This window comes from Sapajus apella, unplaced genomic scaffold, assembly GCF_009761245.1.
Source record: "Sapajus apella isolate SASKATOON/1434 unplaced genomic scaffold, GSC_monkey_1.0 scaffold29, whole genome shotgun sequence".
NCBI classification, from domain to species: domain Eukaryota; kingdom Metazoa; phylum Chordata; class Mammalia; order Primates; family Cebidae; genus Sapajus; species Sapajus apella.
In genome coordinates, this window is record NW_022436969.1 from 7940702 (window position 1) to 7955472 (window position 14771).

Below are 14771 nucleotides of genomic sequence, written 5' to 3' on the forward strand. Positions count from 1 at the left end.
ACCCATCTCTAGTAAAAATATAAAAATTAGCCAGATGTGGTGGCACATGCCTGTAGTCCCAGCTACTGGGGAGGCTGAGGCAGGAGAATGGATGGAACCCAGGAAGCAGAGGTTGCAATGAGTCCAGAACGCGCCACTGCACTCCAGCCTGGGAGGCAGAGCGAGACTCCGTCTCATAAATAAACAAACAAACAAACAAACAAATAAATAAAACAAGGACAGAAATTGAGAGTCAGCATTTAGAAAGCTTTAAACCAATTTAAAAGAGTAAGCTGATGTCTGTTAAATCTGATTTTTTAAATGAGGCTTGTGTTTTGTATGTCTTTAGGTTTTATTTGCAACTTTTCTGGACTTCGGCCTAGGCAAAGAATTCATAACTAAGACCTCATAGGCACAAGCAACAAAAACAATAATATATAAATGGGACCTAATTAAACTAAAAAGCTTCTGCACAGCAAAATAAATAATCAACAGAGTGAACAGACAACCTGCAAAATATTTGCAAACTCTGCATCTGACAGGGGACTAATATCCAGAATCTACAAGGAACTCAATTCAATAACAAGTAAATAACCTCATTAAAATGTGGGCAATGGGCCGCGTGCAGTAGCTCACTCGTGTAATTCCAGCACTTTCGGAGGCTGAGGCAGGCAGATCACTTGAGGCCAGGAGCTCGAGACCAGCCCGGCCAACATGGCGAAACTCCATCTGTACTAAAAATACAAAAATTAGCCTGTAATCCCAGCTACTGGGGAGGCTGAGGCAGGAGAATCGCTTGAACCTGGAAGGTGGAGTTTGCAGTGAGCCGAGATCATGCCACTGTACTCCAGCTTGGGGAACAAAGCAAAATCCTGCCTCAAAAAAATAAAAAATTAATAAAAATTAATACATAAATGCTTGTGTGAACACTACAGAAACCTACCCACAGGAGCAAGTAGGGGCAGCCCAAGCCAGGTGTCAGACCCACCTGCTATAAATACCAGGCCCCTTCAGGCCCAGCCCTGCCCAGGGCCTGAGCCAAAGACACCGTGTCCCGGCAGTGCAGGTGCAACGCCCTCCCCATGAAACACAGGGATTTACAAAACAGCTGTCCACACAGTCAGTCTTCCTGCCTTCACTTCACTACACAGCAAGAAGGGGGGACTCTGTTCTCATGTGCTTTATTTCACCTGGGTCAGGCTCCAGTTGGGTGCTCTTGCCCTCGTGAGAGCTGTGTCAGCTGCTCTGCCCACCTGGGACCCTGTGCTGGAGACACCGGCTGGATTCCAGCTGCCTGGGCTCACCTGGATGACAATTTAAACTGATTCCAAAGAGGAGAAGAGCGCTACATCTCCCAGCTCTGGGCTTCCTTGCCCCACTTGCCCTCCCCATCTCTTTGGGAGCTCCCAGGATACTTGGTGCAGGAGGTGGCTTGATGGATGGTACCAGTCTGCCCAGCAAGAATGACTGTGAGGGGAGGCGAAAGCACTGAATGTTCCATGCTGGTTATGCTGGTTATTCTGTGATGCTAAGGAGCGATAAAGGTAAGCATACAATCTCATCACTCTAAGTGCTGAAAACCCCTGGAACAGGGTATGTCCTGCATGGTGCGCTGAATCTGGAATTCCTAAGCCATAGAATGTTTGCATTCATGGTTTGAGAATTAAAGAGAGAAGTGCAGATAGCTCAGGAGTTTGCTGTCAAGAGAGAGACACGGACACATAAAGCACCCTTATCTGTAGGCCACAAGACCGAGAGGAACCTTGTGAGGAAGAGCGGCAGGAACTGCTAGGTGGAAGGGGCAAAACCCGGCCCCTCTGGTCTACAGTGAGCTGCAGGAGTCCTGGGGAGGCAGGATGGTCACATTGTCTGTGCCCTGAGGCCACTTGGGGGACCGAGTACAACTGTACTAGCCAGGCAAGGAGCTTGGTCTTGCTGGAACCCCAGACCCCTTAGCTCACTCCCCTCGCCTCCACTCCCCTCTCTGCACACACACCCCCACCCCACCGACTCAGCAGTCCACCACTCTGCCAAGGACGTAGCACCTCGTTCCACCCCAAGGCTGGCAGTGACCACCAGAAAAGAATGGTGGGTTAGGCCGGGCACGGTGGCTCTCACCTGTAATCCCAGCACTTTGGGAACCCGAGGCACGTGAATTGCCTGAGGTCAGGAGTTCAAGACCAGTCTGACCAACATGGTGGAACCCTGTCTCTACTAAAAATACAAAAAATTAGCTGGGCATGGTGGCACATGTCTGTAATCCCAGCTACTCTAGAGGCTTTGGCAGGAGAATCATTGGAACCTAGGAGGTGGAGGCCACAGTGAGCCGAGATCATGCCACTGCACTCTAGCCTAGGTAACAAAGCAAGACTATCTCTAAAAAAGAGAGAGAGAGAGAAAGAATAATGAGTTATACTGTTATACTTAGAAAAGGTGGCTTGATTTGGTTCTTGTTTTTTCCTAAAGTAAGGAAATGCAATGGGAGCAGAAAGTGAAAAAGAAAGAGGAGAGAATCACAGAAACAGGAATAGAGAAAAAGGAGGCATCAGGAAGGAAAGAGTGAAGGAAGACCATGTGGTGGTGGCAGGAAGGCTGCAGGGTGGCGGGTATGAGTGGGGGCAGGGGCTCTGTGGGGGCTGGGCAGGTGCCCTGAGGACAGCAGGCAGGGGAGAGGAGGTGCCAGGCACAGCGACTCCCCTGAGACGCCACATTTAACTCAAGCTTCCATGAATTGTCATGAAGAATTCATGAAATTCAGTTTTTCCTTATATATGCTTGCCATTAATAGTAATAGGAAAATGGCCATGATTTAGAACCCAAATGTGCTTGAAATTGGAAAAGTTTCACAAGGGAAGAAGCATATAAAATGGTTTTCAAGATTAGCTAAGGAATGAAATATGCTCTTTTTAAACAGTCAATTTCCATTTACTGAGTATTTTTCTGATTCTGTTGGCATTGAAAGATCTCTGGCAGGCCAGCCTCATTCTGAGACAAAACGGTCAGAAGAAGCTCATATCAGGGGGATGGGGCGGCAGGGAGCGAGAGAGGACATGGAGGACATCAGAAAATAGTTCATACTGGGGAGATGGAGGACGTCAGAAAAACTCCAAGGAAGATTTTTTATTATAACTCAGATCCTACCCGAAATCATTGTTCCGTTTGTTGTCTTTCTATAGAACCCTTTTCTTTTCTCCAAAGAGAAAACAGCATTATTGTTTTTCTCATTCTAAAAGTAATACATGCTCATTGTAGAAAATATAGATAGATAGATAGATAGATAGATAGATAGATAGATAGATAGACAGACAGAAAGGCAGACAGATAGATAATCTACCATGGAATACTACTCAGCCATAAACAGGAATGAATTAATAGCATTTTCAGCAACCAGGATGGGATTGGAGGCTATTATTCTAAGTGAGGTAACTCGGGACTGGGAAACCAAACATTGTATGTTCTCACACATATGTAGCAGCTAAGCTATGAGGATGCAAAGACATAAGAATGACACAATGGATTTTGGGGACTCAGGTGAAAGGCTGGGAGGTGGATGAGGGATAAAAGGCTACAAATAGGTGCAGTGTATACTGCTTGGGTGATGGGTGCACCAAAATCTCACAAATCACCACTATAGAACTTACTCATGTAACCAAACACGACCTGTTCCCCAATAAACCTATAGAAATAAAAATGTTTTAAAAATACAGATAGTATAAGTAACATGGATTGAGTTCTTACAGCATGTAAGACACTATTATGAGAGCTTTTTCTGTATTATCTGATTAATTTCTCACAGGAACCCTCCTAGGTTGGTACTAGATTTTATCCCTGTATTTCAGATGAAGATACTGACCCCGAGACGTTAGTTAGGCCATCCAGTTACACACAGCTAGGAAGCTGTGGAGTGAGATATTTACCCAGGTAAAAATCCAGAGCTAGCAAGCTGATGTACACTGTGAGATTTACAGGAGAAAGTAAAAATCACCGCTGATCTCGCCATCCAGCGAGAAGCACTCTTAGCATGTTAAAGTATCTCTTTCCTGACTTTGTTCTTTGCTTACATAGGCACATTATTTTTTCCTACTAAATGTGATCATTCCATACCATCTAGCTAGTTTACATATAGTTTTGATCTCTTTCTTCGCCATTTAGCACAGACACATGTTGGGTCAATAAAGACGATTCTGTGGTGCCACATGGTACCTGTTAATCCATTAACTGAATCCCTTTTACTGGACATGAAATTGTTTCCTACTGGATACTATTATAAACAATGCTTTGGTGAATATCCTGCATCAGACATTTGAACATTTATCTCATGAATTCCTTAGGATAAATTTGGAGTAGTAGTTTCAAGTCAAAGATAGCAATTTTTTTAAATGCAAATATTCTGGGAAGTAACATCAGTGCTGAGTTCCCAGAACTTTCATGTGAATGTGTTTATAGATACTTTACTCCCTCAGAAGAGATAAAGCAGCCTAAGCTCATTACAAGGGAGAGCAAGAGCATCAATGACAACTTCTCTAGGTAATAATAATAATAATAAAATTCCATATCATAGATGACATGTAAATGTAAAGCACTAGAGTGCTTTACAATGGTTAAAGAGCATTCACATACACTCACAGGAGTCCCTGGCCATAAGCAGAGTCCTCCCCACCTTCCAAGTCTAACATTAGACCCTGGATACCCTGACACCCGCCTGCTGAAGTTCTGTGCCTGGGTCACTCTCCTGTCCTGACCACCCCCACATAACCAAAGGTTGGCACAGCAACCTGGACCCTTCATTCCTGGTCCATGCGCCGCCAATGCCACAGCATGCCATCTTCCTTCTATCTTCTTAACTGCATGGACAACCCTCAGAGAAATGGGATTTAATCTTTTCTAAAAGGCACCAGAAGCATTGTACTGCTTATTTTTCTCTCATCAGCATGAGCTATGGTCCTGGGAGTTCTCACGAAATGAACCTCATTTGCGTGTTTGCTGTCGAGTTATACAAGAAACCCCTAAGAGGTGGGCTGGTTTAGCAGCCCACAGGCTACCTGCTCGGGTTCCTCTCCCCAGCCCGCAGGCTGCCCCTTCCCATGTGATGCCAAACTCTGATTTTCACCCTTCGTGATGAGAAAGATCCATCTGATGACTTTATAATGGCCTTAATCCTGGGAAGAAGCAAATGCCAGTCATAACTGTGTGTTGACCCAAAGTTGCCTCATAAGACAAAGTTGCCTCACAGTGACCTCCGTTTATCATTTTATCATCTTAACTTCTAACTGTAGAGAGTGAGAGAACATTCCACAAGAGAGTGTTTTGTTTCCTAGTGTTGCTGCTCCCTAGTACAGTTTTTATCGTTGTTCCTATTTCTTGGATTTATGTTGACTGCCTACAGCCTACTGAGTGTTTTGGAAGGAAACATATTTGATTCCTTTTCTGTTATGTCTGTTATATTTGTGGTGCTAGTCTTATGAAAGCCAACAAACGTAAATGTTAGCTTATAAGAGAGCAGAGCTGTCCATGATTACAGCAAGACATATAATCCAGTGGAATAATAGGAAAACAACAGTATTGGAATTCACATTTTCATACAATTCCATCTTTGTGGAGGACACAGTACATTCCATGACTTTTAAGCCCCATGGATACAAAATATATGTACACACAGCCCCTGAACTTAAGGACACACAGTGTTTTAGCCTTTACGGCACAGCATAGCAAGTGCCTCTGAGTAAACAGAAACAGCTCAGAGGGAAGCGGGCAGCCAGGAAGGGCTCCCTGCAGGCAATACTTGAGTTATCTTGGGGAGAAGGTAGCCAGACCAGGCACGGTGGGAAGGAATTCCAAGAACCATGAATAGCACCAAAATAAGGCCCAGAGACAGGAAACATCAAGGACTATTTAGGGAATTACAGTTAGGTCCCTGCTGACATAACACAGGGCTTGCAGGACAAAGTGCCATTTAAGAAGAGGCTGGCAAAAAATCTAGGGGCTAGACTGAAGGAGCATACGTGCCATGTTAAGAAACTTGGACTTCATTCCAAAACTAATAGAAAACCACTAAAGGATACTAGTCAGGGAGAACGACACACAGAAATCTTTGTTTTGCCCTGGTAGTCATGAGAAGATTGCAAGACTGCCAACCTGATTGTTTCTAATCTTTCTCATCTCACCACTATGGATTCTGTTCCTCTCGGGCTGACTCTAAAACAAGGTGAGCTGAGAGCAGATGCTGGGAAATCAGTCAGGAGATTGGTGGACTAATCACGGGAGAGCCGCCACGGGCTCCACTATGATAGTGAGTATGAAGGGGGAGGAGGAGCCACACTCCAGAGATATTGAGGCACAAGACATAATGAGCTGACCAAATGGTAAGTGGGGAGGGAGAGGGAAGTGGAGGGATGTGGAAGAGATCGAGAGGGGTGCTGGTAAACTGGCTCTTGGAAAGGAGCTGCCCTTATCTGTAACATTTGCTGATTTCTGTAGTGTAAATGCTCCCACCATGGTCAATATCAAACTACTGAGCTGATATGCCACTTGTGGTCTTGCCCACACAAACCTCCCACACAGAATCTTCCATGTTCTTTTCTCATTTGGGCTGGCTGGAGTAAAGATGATCCACGGGGCAACCATGTGAACCCACGTGTTGAAAATGGCAGCCTCAATTACGGAAGGAGTTTACATCCTTGAGCCACTGTCTGGAGGGGAACTGCTTAACCAGGATCGGCTGTGTTTGGACATGATAAGAAATATACCTCCATTGTATTTAGCCACTGTATTAGTCAGCGTTCTCCAGAGAAACAGAACCAATAGAATGTGTGTATAGAGAAGAGAGGTAAAAAAAAAGAGGGATTTATTTTTATAGAGGCAGGGTCTCACTCTGTTGCCCAGGCTGGAGTTCACTGGTGCAATCACAGCTCACTGCAGCCTCCAACTCCTGGGCTCAAGCATCCTCCCACCTCAGCCTCCTGAGTTGCTAGGACTACAAGTGCGTACCACCATGCCTGGCTAATTATTTTATTTTTTATCAGAGATAGGGTCTCATTATGTTGCCCTGGCTGATCTTGAACTCCTGGCCTCAAGCAATCCTCCCACCTTAGCCTCCCAAAGTGCTGGGATTACGGACATGAGACATCACACCCAGACTGGGTTTTTCATGTATTAAAAGAAAATGACCAATTTCCAGATTCTTTCTAATGTATAAACTACTTCAAAGGCAAATTAACACTTTTAAGTTACTAAAGGACCATAAAGGATAAATTGCATCCCCAGTCCCCCAGAGGATTTTATTGGCACCTGTTTTTCTACCCACTAATGAATTGTTTGACTTCATGGGCTATGCCTCATGATGATGTTCATTAATAACACATTTGTTAAAAGCAAAAATTGTTCTAAATATAATCTGTATTTTCTAATTTTGTTATAGCTACAAAATACTCTTAAAATGTCACGAAGAGACTCAAATTTGTCATAAATGGAACCAAACATAATTAATTACAGAGCTAAAACTCTTCCACTCTCACCCAGAGATTTGGTCGCACAGCGATATGTTTCCATTACTACTATACCCTGGGAAAGTTCAGGCTGATGCTGGGTCATCCTTGGTTCATTCTACATTAATTCAGCAAATATTTATTAAACAACTATTCTATGCTAAACACTGTGCAGGATGTTGGGAGCAAAGCATCATGTAGTGAACAGAAGAATGCAATAAACAAAAGAAGACCTAGTCCCTGGCCTCCTGAAGCTTATAGTCTATACAATTCCTCAGGAATCCAGAAAGACTGGGTCAAAACCAAGAGCCATCCACTTTCTGGATTGGGCTGTGTCCACCCAGGGACCCAGCTGAGTCACCCTCCTTAGTGACCTCATCAGCCAACCATCTGTAGAGCTAAGTTAATCTCCAAAGTCCTCAGGCCCAAGAAGAATCAGAAACAAGCCCAGGCCTCCCTCCACATCTGAGTCAGCTACAAAGAATGTTTTGGGTTCATCCACCAAAGTCTCACAAAGGTTGAAGAGAATCAGAAAAAAAAAAATGATTCTAGAAGGCAACTACATACTAAATTCACTCTCAGGTGATTGGTTCTTTTATTTGCATCTGGCCCCTGAGGAGTTGGCTATCTGTGATAAATTCATGAAAAATCAGAAAGGTAGAATAATGGGTCATTTCTCCTGTGACCTATTAATATTTTCCTTAAAATATATAATGCTATTTCCCCTATTACTTAACCTGGGACTTTAGAAACAATTTCTAAATTTTCTATTTTTTGCATTTTAAATAACAGTTTCATAGTATTTGCTTGTGTTAACACCTGCAGGGGATTTCAGGGTCTCAGTCTAGGCTTCTTTCCTTTTTGTTTATTTATTTATTTAGAGATGGGGTCTCACTGCACTGCCCAGGCTGGATTTAAACTCCTGGGCTCAAGTGATCCTTGTGCCTCAGCCTCCTGAGTAGTTGGGACTGCAGGTATGAATCACTATGCCCATCTGGGCTCTCTTTCTTCTGTCTTAGTTTGGGTCCTCTCTGAAGCCCTGAGGCAAAGACTTCAGTAGAGGTAGTTTACTTTAAGAGTTGACCTCAAGAAGCACAAATGAGGGGAGAGGGGGACTTAAGAGAGGGAGAAAAGCCAAAAATCAATGTGTTAATGAGTAGGTTGCCATCAGAGGCAACCCACCAAGGCTCCATCCCATCGGGGACACTCTGAGGAATTATGTAGAAGGCACTTTAGAACTGGCCCATTGACAGGCAAGGAAATGCAGTATTTTCCCACCAACTTCCATCCCTCTTGAGATGAGGATTGCCCCTAGGGCCATTAAGTGCTGGGCTTGCAGGCTGCCCTAGACCCAGCTTTTAGAAGCTCCTGTGGCCCTAGAAAGAATCTTCAGGCAGGAAGCAGAGTCAGATGCAGGCCCTTGAGATGGGACAAGGGAACAGGGGTGGGAACTGTCCATCTGAGCTGTCATTTAGCAGGGGATCAGGAAGCCATGGGCATCACAGCCTTTGCCTCTGCAAGGCCCAGAGGACCATCTCAGCAGCTCTGCTCCTGCAGCCACTTCTGCTTTCTCCAGGCCTCACTCCCCTGCGGCCCTGCAGAGTAGGGCAGTGTCACCTTCTCTCCTCACACCTCCATTCTCTGAAGTCAACATTCCATCTTTTCAGGGCTTGGTGCTGGGGGTGGGGATTGTCTTTGTTTATTTTCACTACTTACAGGTTACAATAACAAAATAATACTCTTGGGAAAATTACATATTGCATAGAAGCCTCAAAATTCTTCTCCAGATAATTTTGTTGCTATTACCTGGAACACAATGAGTTAGGCTTGCTCTGTGGGGGCTGAAGTCAGGGACCATAGGAACCCCCTCCACACCACCTCCTTGTGTTTTTCCCTATACCTCACCCTGGGGAGGGAGGAGGAGGGTGAAAATAGGGAGCCCATAGAGTAGAGCTGTGGACTTTGGCTTCTGGAGGAAGTCCAGGGTGTATATATAGATCCCATCGCCACACCTTCCTATCTCACAGGAGAGATCTCCAGAGCCCATGCCCCACCAGGAGTCCAGGAAGAGCAAAGATTTCTGGATTCCAAAGATTCTCCTCTTAAAAACTGGATCTCCACATGCTTTAAATGTAAAAATGAACTCACTATATCTGAGCAGATGATACAAAAGCTTCCTGAAAGACACCATATTCTTATTCTATAGCCTGAAACTACTGCATAATGTATAATCAAATGAACTTGAACAACCCCAGAAAGTACAATGCCTCTAGTGAATCACAGAACTGTCCTACATTTACCACCTTTTAAGGGGAAACTGTCCTTTAGGATGAAGTCCAGAGGCCAGGCGTGGTGACTCACACCTGTAATCCCAGCACTTTGGGAGGCTGAGGTGAGCGGATCACCTGAGATCAGGAGTCTGAGAGAAGCACGGCCGACATGGTGAAACCCTGCCTCTACTAAAAAAAAAAAAAAAAAAAAAAAATTAGCCAGGCATGGTGGTGGGCACCTGTAATCCCAGCTATTTGGGAGTCTGAGGCAAGAGAATGGCTTGAACCCAGGAGGCGAAGATTGCAGTGAGCTGAGGTTGCACCACAGCTCTCTAGCCTGGGTGACAGAGCGAGATTCTGTCTCAAAATAAATAAATAAATCAAATGCTGAAGGTAATGCTTTTATTTCTCAAACTTGTTGGCCAAAAAAATAACAATGAAAAACACCAACTAGAGTAAAAGAAGGCAAAGAAAAACAAGACCCCCACAACAGTATAAGCTGTCAAATTGACTACAGCACATCAAAATCAAATTTTAGTTCTTAGTAGGCAAAAAGAAGTGATTTTGTAATGACAAGTTTATGATCTGTATTTTATTTCTCAACCATGCATCAAAATTCCCACTTCTCTGCCTCTAAAGCCTTAATGTTACTATTAAATTATGAAATCTAACCTCTCAGTGACATTCTCGTGGTTAATTCCAGCAAAAGGAGGAAAACACAGATCTTACCAATGGGGCAAAAAATAGGAATTTTACAAGACACAACATGCTTGTTAAAACATGTCATACTCCAACACAGAAGAGGAAAGAAATGTCTTCAGTCTGACATAACTAACTGTGCTTTTGCTGTTCCTAGACTTTTTTAGAGTATTTTCTACAGTATCATAGGTAGTGTTTTCTAGAGGCACAAACGTGATCAGTCTTCTTTTTAATGAGAGTTTATTAAAGTTCACTTTATTTTACTTAATAAAAAATACTACTGCCCTAAAGAGGTTTTAAATGAAGCAATTAACTCATTTAGAACTCTTAACAATCCCGTGAAGTATGCACAATTATCTCATTGTATAAATAAGGAAACTGAGGCAGGGAGCAGATAAATATATTTGTTAAGGCCACATAGCAAGTGAGCTGAGCAATCAGGACAAACTGAGCCGGGCTGACTCCAGAGCCCACACTCTCAGCTGCCTCTCAGAGCAGGTGGGTGGACACAGGCTTCATGAATATGCACGCCATGACTCATGTTTGTCAGCAACCAGCAAAGTACTGAACTGTTCCTATGCTGATGTTTTCTTAATTGCCTTAATTAGGGAATTTTTCAGTACATCAAAAGGGAGCTTTAAAAGTTGTTTTTTAAAAAAAGTTCTAAAGAGAAAAGAACAAGTCCAGCAGACATGGGTAAGTTCAGTATGGGCCATTTTGATGGATTAAAATTCCCTGTTAACTACAAAAATCCTCAGTTAAATAAGTTATATAGGCCCGACATGGTGGCTCATGCCTGTAATCTTAGTCCTTTGGGAGGCTGAGGTGGGTGGATTGCCTGAGCTCAGGAATTTGAGACCAATCTGGGCAACATGACGAAACCCCATCTCTACTAAAAATGCAAAAAATTAGCCAGGCGTGGTGGTGCATGCCTGTAACCCCCGCTACGCAGGAGGCTGAGGCATGAGAATCACTTGAGCCTGGGAGGCAGAGGTTGCAGTGAGCCGAGATCGCACCACTGCACTCTAGCCTGAGTGACAGAGTGAGACCCAGCCTCAGAAAAAAAAAAAAAAAAAAAGAGATATAAGAGGTAATTCCTGGTTAGTTATGTCAGAAGCTACTGATTGAATGCCAGAGATTAGGTATCAGAGGGATAAGACTAATTTATAGTTGAAAGTTGGCTTATAGAGTCTTTTAAACCATGAAGGCTCTCTGCGAATTCCTGCAGATACAAATTAATGGTGAAAATATTCTCAGGAGAGGTCTAATTTAGCAAAACACACGGGCTAAAGAGGTTAAAAGTCCTTCTGTCACAAAACTATTCCCAATCAAAATGAAAAGAACACGTTCATTCTGAGAAATCCCAGTATCATTCAATTTCTACACTATGGGGAGCATTTCCCTTTTTATTTCTTTCAAGTAGTATTTCTTATACGAACTGTACTCTATGCTTTCCCGTTGCCAGCAAAAATAGTGTAAACATTAGCATTAGTATTAGCGTTCGTTTTAGTATTAGTATTAACCTAACAAGCTCAGGTAATGGCAGCAGCAGTCTTCTCCTGTTGACGTTACCATCCGCACACAAGCACACAAGGATATTGCTATCGTTCCTACCATAAACAAAGAAATCTTCTCTTGACCTGGCTTTTCCATGATTCTCCTCCATTTCTTTTTGCCCCATTATAGCAAAACTGTTCAAAATTGATTTCTGTATCAGGCGCTTCAATTCCTCTCACATTCTCTCTTAATCCCCTACAGTTAGTTTTTCAATTCTGTCTTATCAAAGTCACCAGTGGCCTCCACATTGGCAAATGCAATGGTCACTTACTGGTCAGTTGTGTCTTTTGTTATTTGGCATATCAATGGTGTTTGACACAGTTCTTTTCTCCCTCCTTTTTCTTTTTTTTTGAAACACTCTTTCTATGAATCCTTTTTTTTTTTTTTTTTTTTTTTGAGACGGAGTCTCACTCTGTCACCAGGCTAGAGTACAGTGGCACGATCTCGGCTCACTGCAACCTCCTGACTTCCTGGTTCAAGTGACTCTCCTGCCTCAACCTCCTGAGCAGCTGGGATTCAGGCGCGCATGACCGCACCCAGCTAATTTTTGTATTTTTATTAGAGACAGGGTTTCACCATGTTGGTCAGGATGGTCTCAATCTCCTGACCTGGTGATCCACCTGCTTCGGCCTCCCACAGTGCTGGGATTACAGGCATGAGCCACTGCACCTGGTGGAATCCTATTTTTAAGAAAACAGTTTTACTGAGATACAATTCACATACTATACAGTTCACGCATTTAAAGTGTACATGCCGTTGATCTTTGGCGTATTCACAAAGTTGTCCAACCATCATCACAATTTTAGAACATTTTCATCACCCTCTCTCCAAAAACATACCTATTAGTAGTCACTCCCCAAATTCCTCCAAAACCCTAAGCCCTAGGCAGCCACTAAGCTACTTTTCTCTATACAAATTTGCCTATCAGGACATTCCATATAAATGGAATCATATAAGAGAGTCTTTTATGCCTACCTTCTTTCACTTACCCTGATGTTTCCAAGACCTTAAAAACATCATGCCAAGTTAAATAAGCCAGTCACAAAAAGATAAATATTATACGATTCCATTTATATGAGCTTCCTAGAGTTGTCAATTCATGGGAAGAGAAGTAGAATGTTGGCTGCGAGGGGCAGGGGAGAGGGGACTGGGGAGTTGCTGTTTAATGGGTACAGAGTTTCAGTTTTGCAAGATGAAAAGGGGTCTGGAGATGGATGAAGGCAATGCTTGCACAATGATGTCAATGTACACAATGCCACTGAACCGCGTGCTTAAAAAGGGTTAGGGTGACAAACTGTATGTTGTGTATCTTTTACCATCATTTAAAATAATAATAAAAATGTCTTTGCCAATGAAACTATTTACAACTATTTTTAAAACTCATTTAATAGACAAGGATAGGGATCTATCTGTACATTACCAGGCACTGTTGTGGGTTTTGTTTTGTGTTTGAGATGGTGTTTCGCTCTTGTTGCCCAGGCTGGAGTGCCATGGCACGATCTCAGCTCACTGCAACCTCCACCTTCCAGGTTCAAGTGATTCTCCTGCCTCAGACTCCCAAGTAGCTGGGATTACAGGCATGCACCAGCACACCCAGCTAATTTTCGTATTTTTAATAGAGACGGGGTTTCGCCATACTGGTCAGGTTGGTCTCAAACTCCCGACCTCAAGTGATCAACCTGCTTTGGCCTCCCAAAGTGCTGGGATTAAAGGCATGAGCCACCGTGCCTGGCCTACTCTGGGTTTTAAGTGAAGCAAATATTAATGTAACAGGTTTAACAATGATTAGGGGATTAAAACTAAAGTTTGTTTTTCACAATAATTGTTATATCAGAAATCTCCATAGAAACAGTGATCCAAACTCATGTTCCCTTTCCAATTGAAAGCATAGCTCACCTGACCCAGATCCAAGGTGAGGTTGACTCTGTTGTACTGTGTGCCTGAGGACAGAGGAGGGCTTTGCCACCAACGTTCAGATCCATCGATGGCATTGGTGACAGGATGTGCTTTCCTGGGGTCCTCAGAATTGCAATAGTCACAGAACTGGCCCTGGGGAAAAAAAAAAAGTGTGTTTTTTTTTTTTAACTTTTAAGTAATTTTTTCTTATCCAAATAGCAAACAGAGGGAACCAAACAAAGACTACCATATGAAATGTCAGCTGTTAAAATTCACTGAAATGTATTCTGAAGACAGTAGGAAGGCTTTCTCTTTTTCATTTATCATAAGCCTTATCACCTATTTATGCCTCTGTTTATGGTGTTTTTAGGATATGGGGTCTATTTATCTTCCATCTTCACAGCTATGTTTTTGTTTCATACAACACTTCAACAAGAGCCTGTTGTATTTGGGATGAAAGCATATTTTCACTTCAACAAATCCACTTCACTCTTTAAGTCCTCCTCTGTGCAATTCTGTATGCGGCACTGGGGTACAAAAAAGATCCCTCCCCACAATCCCAGCAGGGCATTGAGGATAGCAACAACCATCAGGGAAGCAGTGTACAGCAAGTGCCTCTGTGGAGTAGATGGCTGCAGCCAACGGCGGTAGATATTCCATGGTGGAAAAGAGGGTGTGTCCACTGCCTGGGAGGACAGATAGGACTTTGGTAAGTGGCAGGGTGCGCAAACGGGACAAGCGTTCGAGGTAGAGGAACCAGCACCAGCAAAGGCACAGAGGCCAGCTGGTCCGGCTTGACCTAACCATTGAGAGACAAGGCTTGACAGGTACATGAAGAGATGTGGCTGGCTGTGACTACCAGCACTGAGAAGTCAGTAATTAATTC

The 14771-nt window shown here is 43.4% G+C and overlaps 1 protein-coding gene across 3 annotated transcripts in view; it reads right to left on the reverse strand.

Annotated features, from left to right (window-relative positions):
• The window catches only part of LAMA3 (laminin subunit alpha 3), a 262162-nt gene that overhangs the window by 227149 nt on the left and 20242 nt on the right, over positions 1 to 14771 (reverse strand). For all 3 annotated transcript variants that reach the window (XM_032293185.1, XM_032293183.1, XM_032293184.1), the window contains exon 2: positions 13886 to 14038. In XM_032293185.1, the coding sequence (XP_032149076.1) occupies positions 13886 to 14038 (153 nt within the window). The remainder of the gene's footprint in view (positions 1 to 13885; positions 14039 to 14771) is intronic.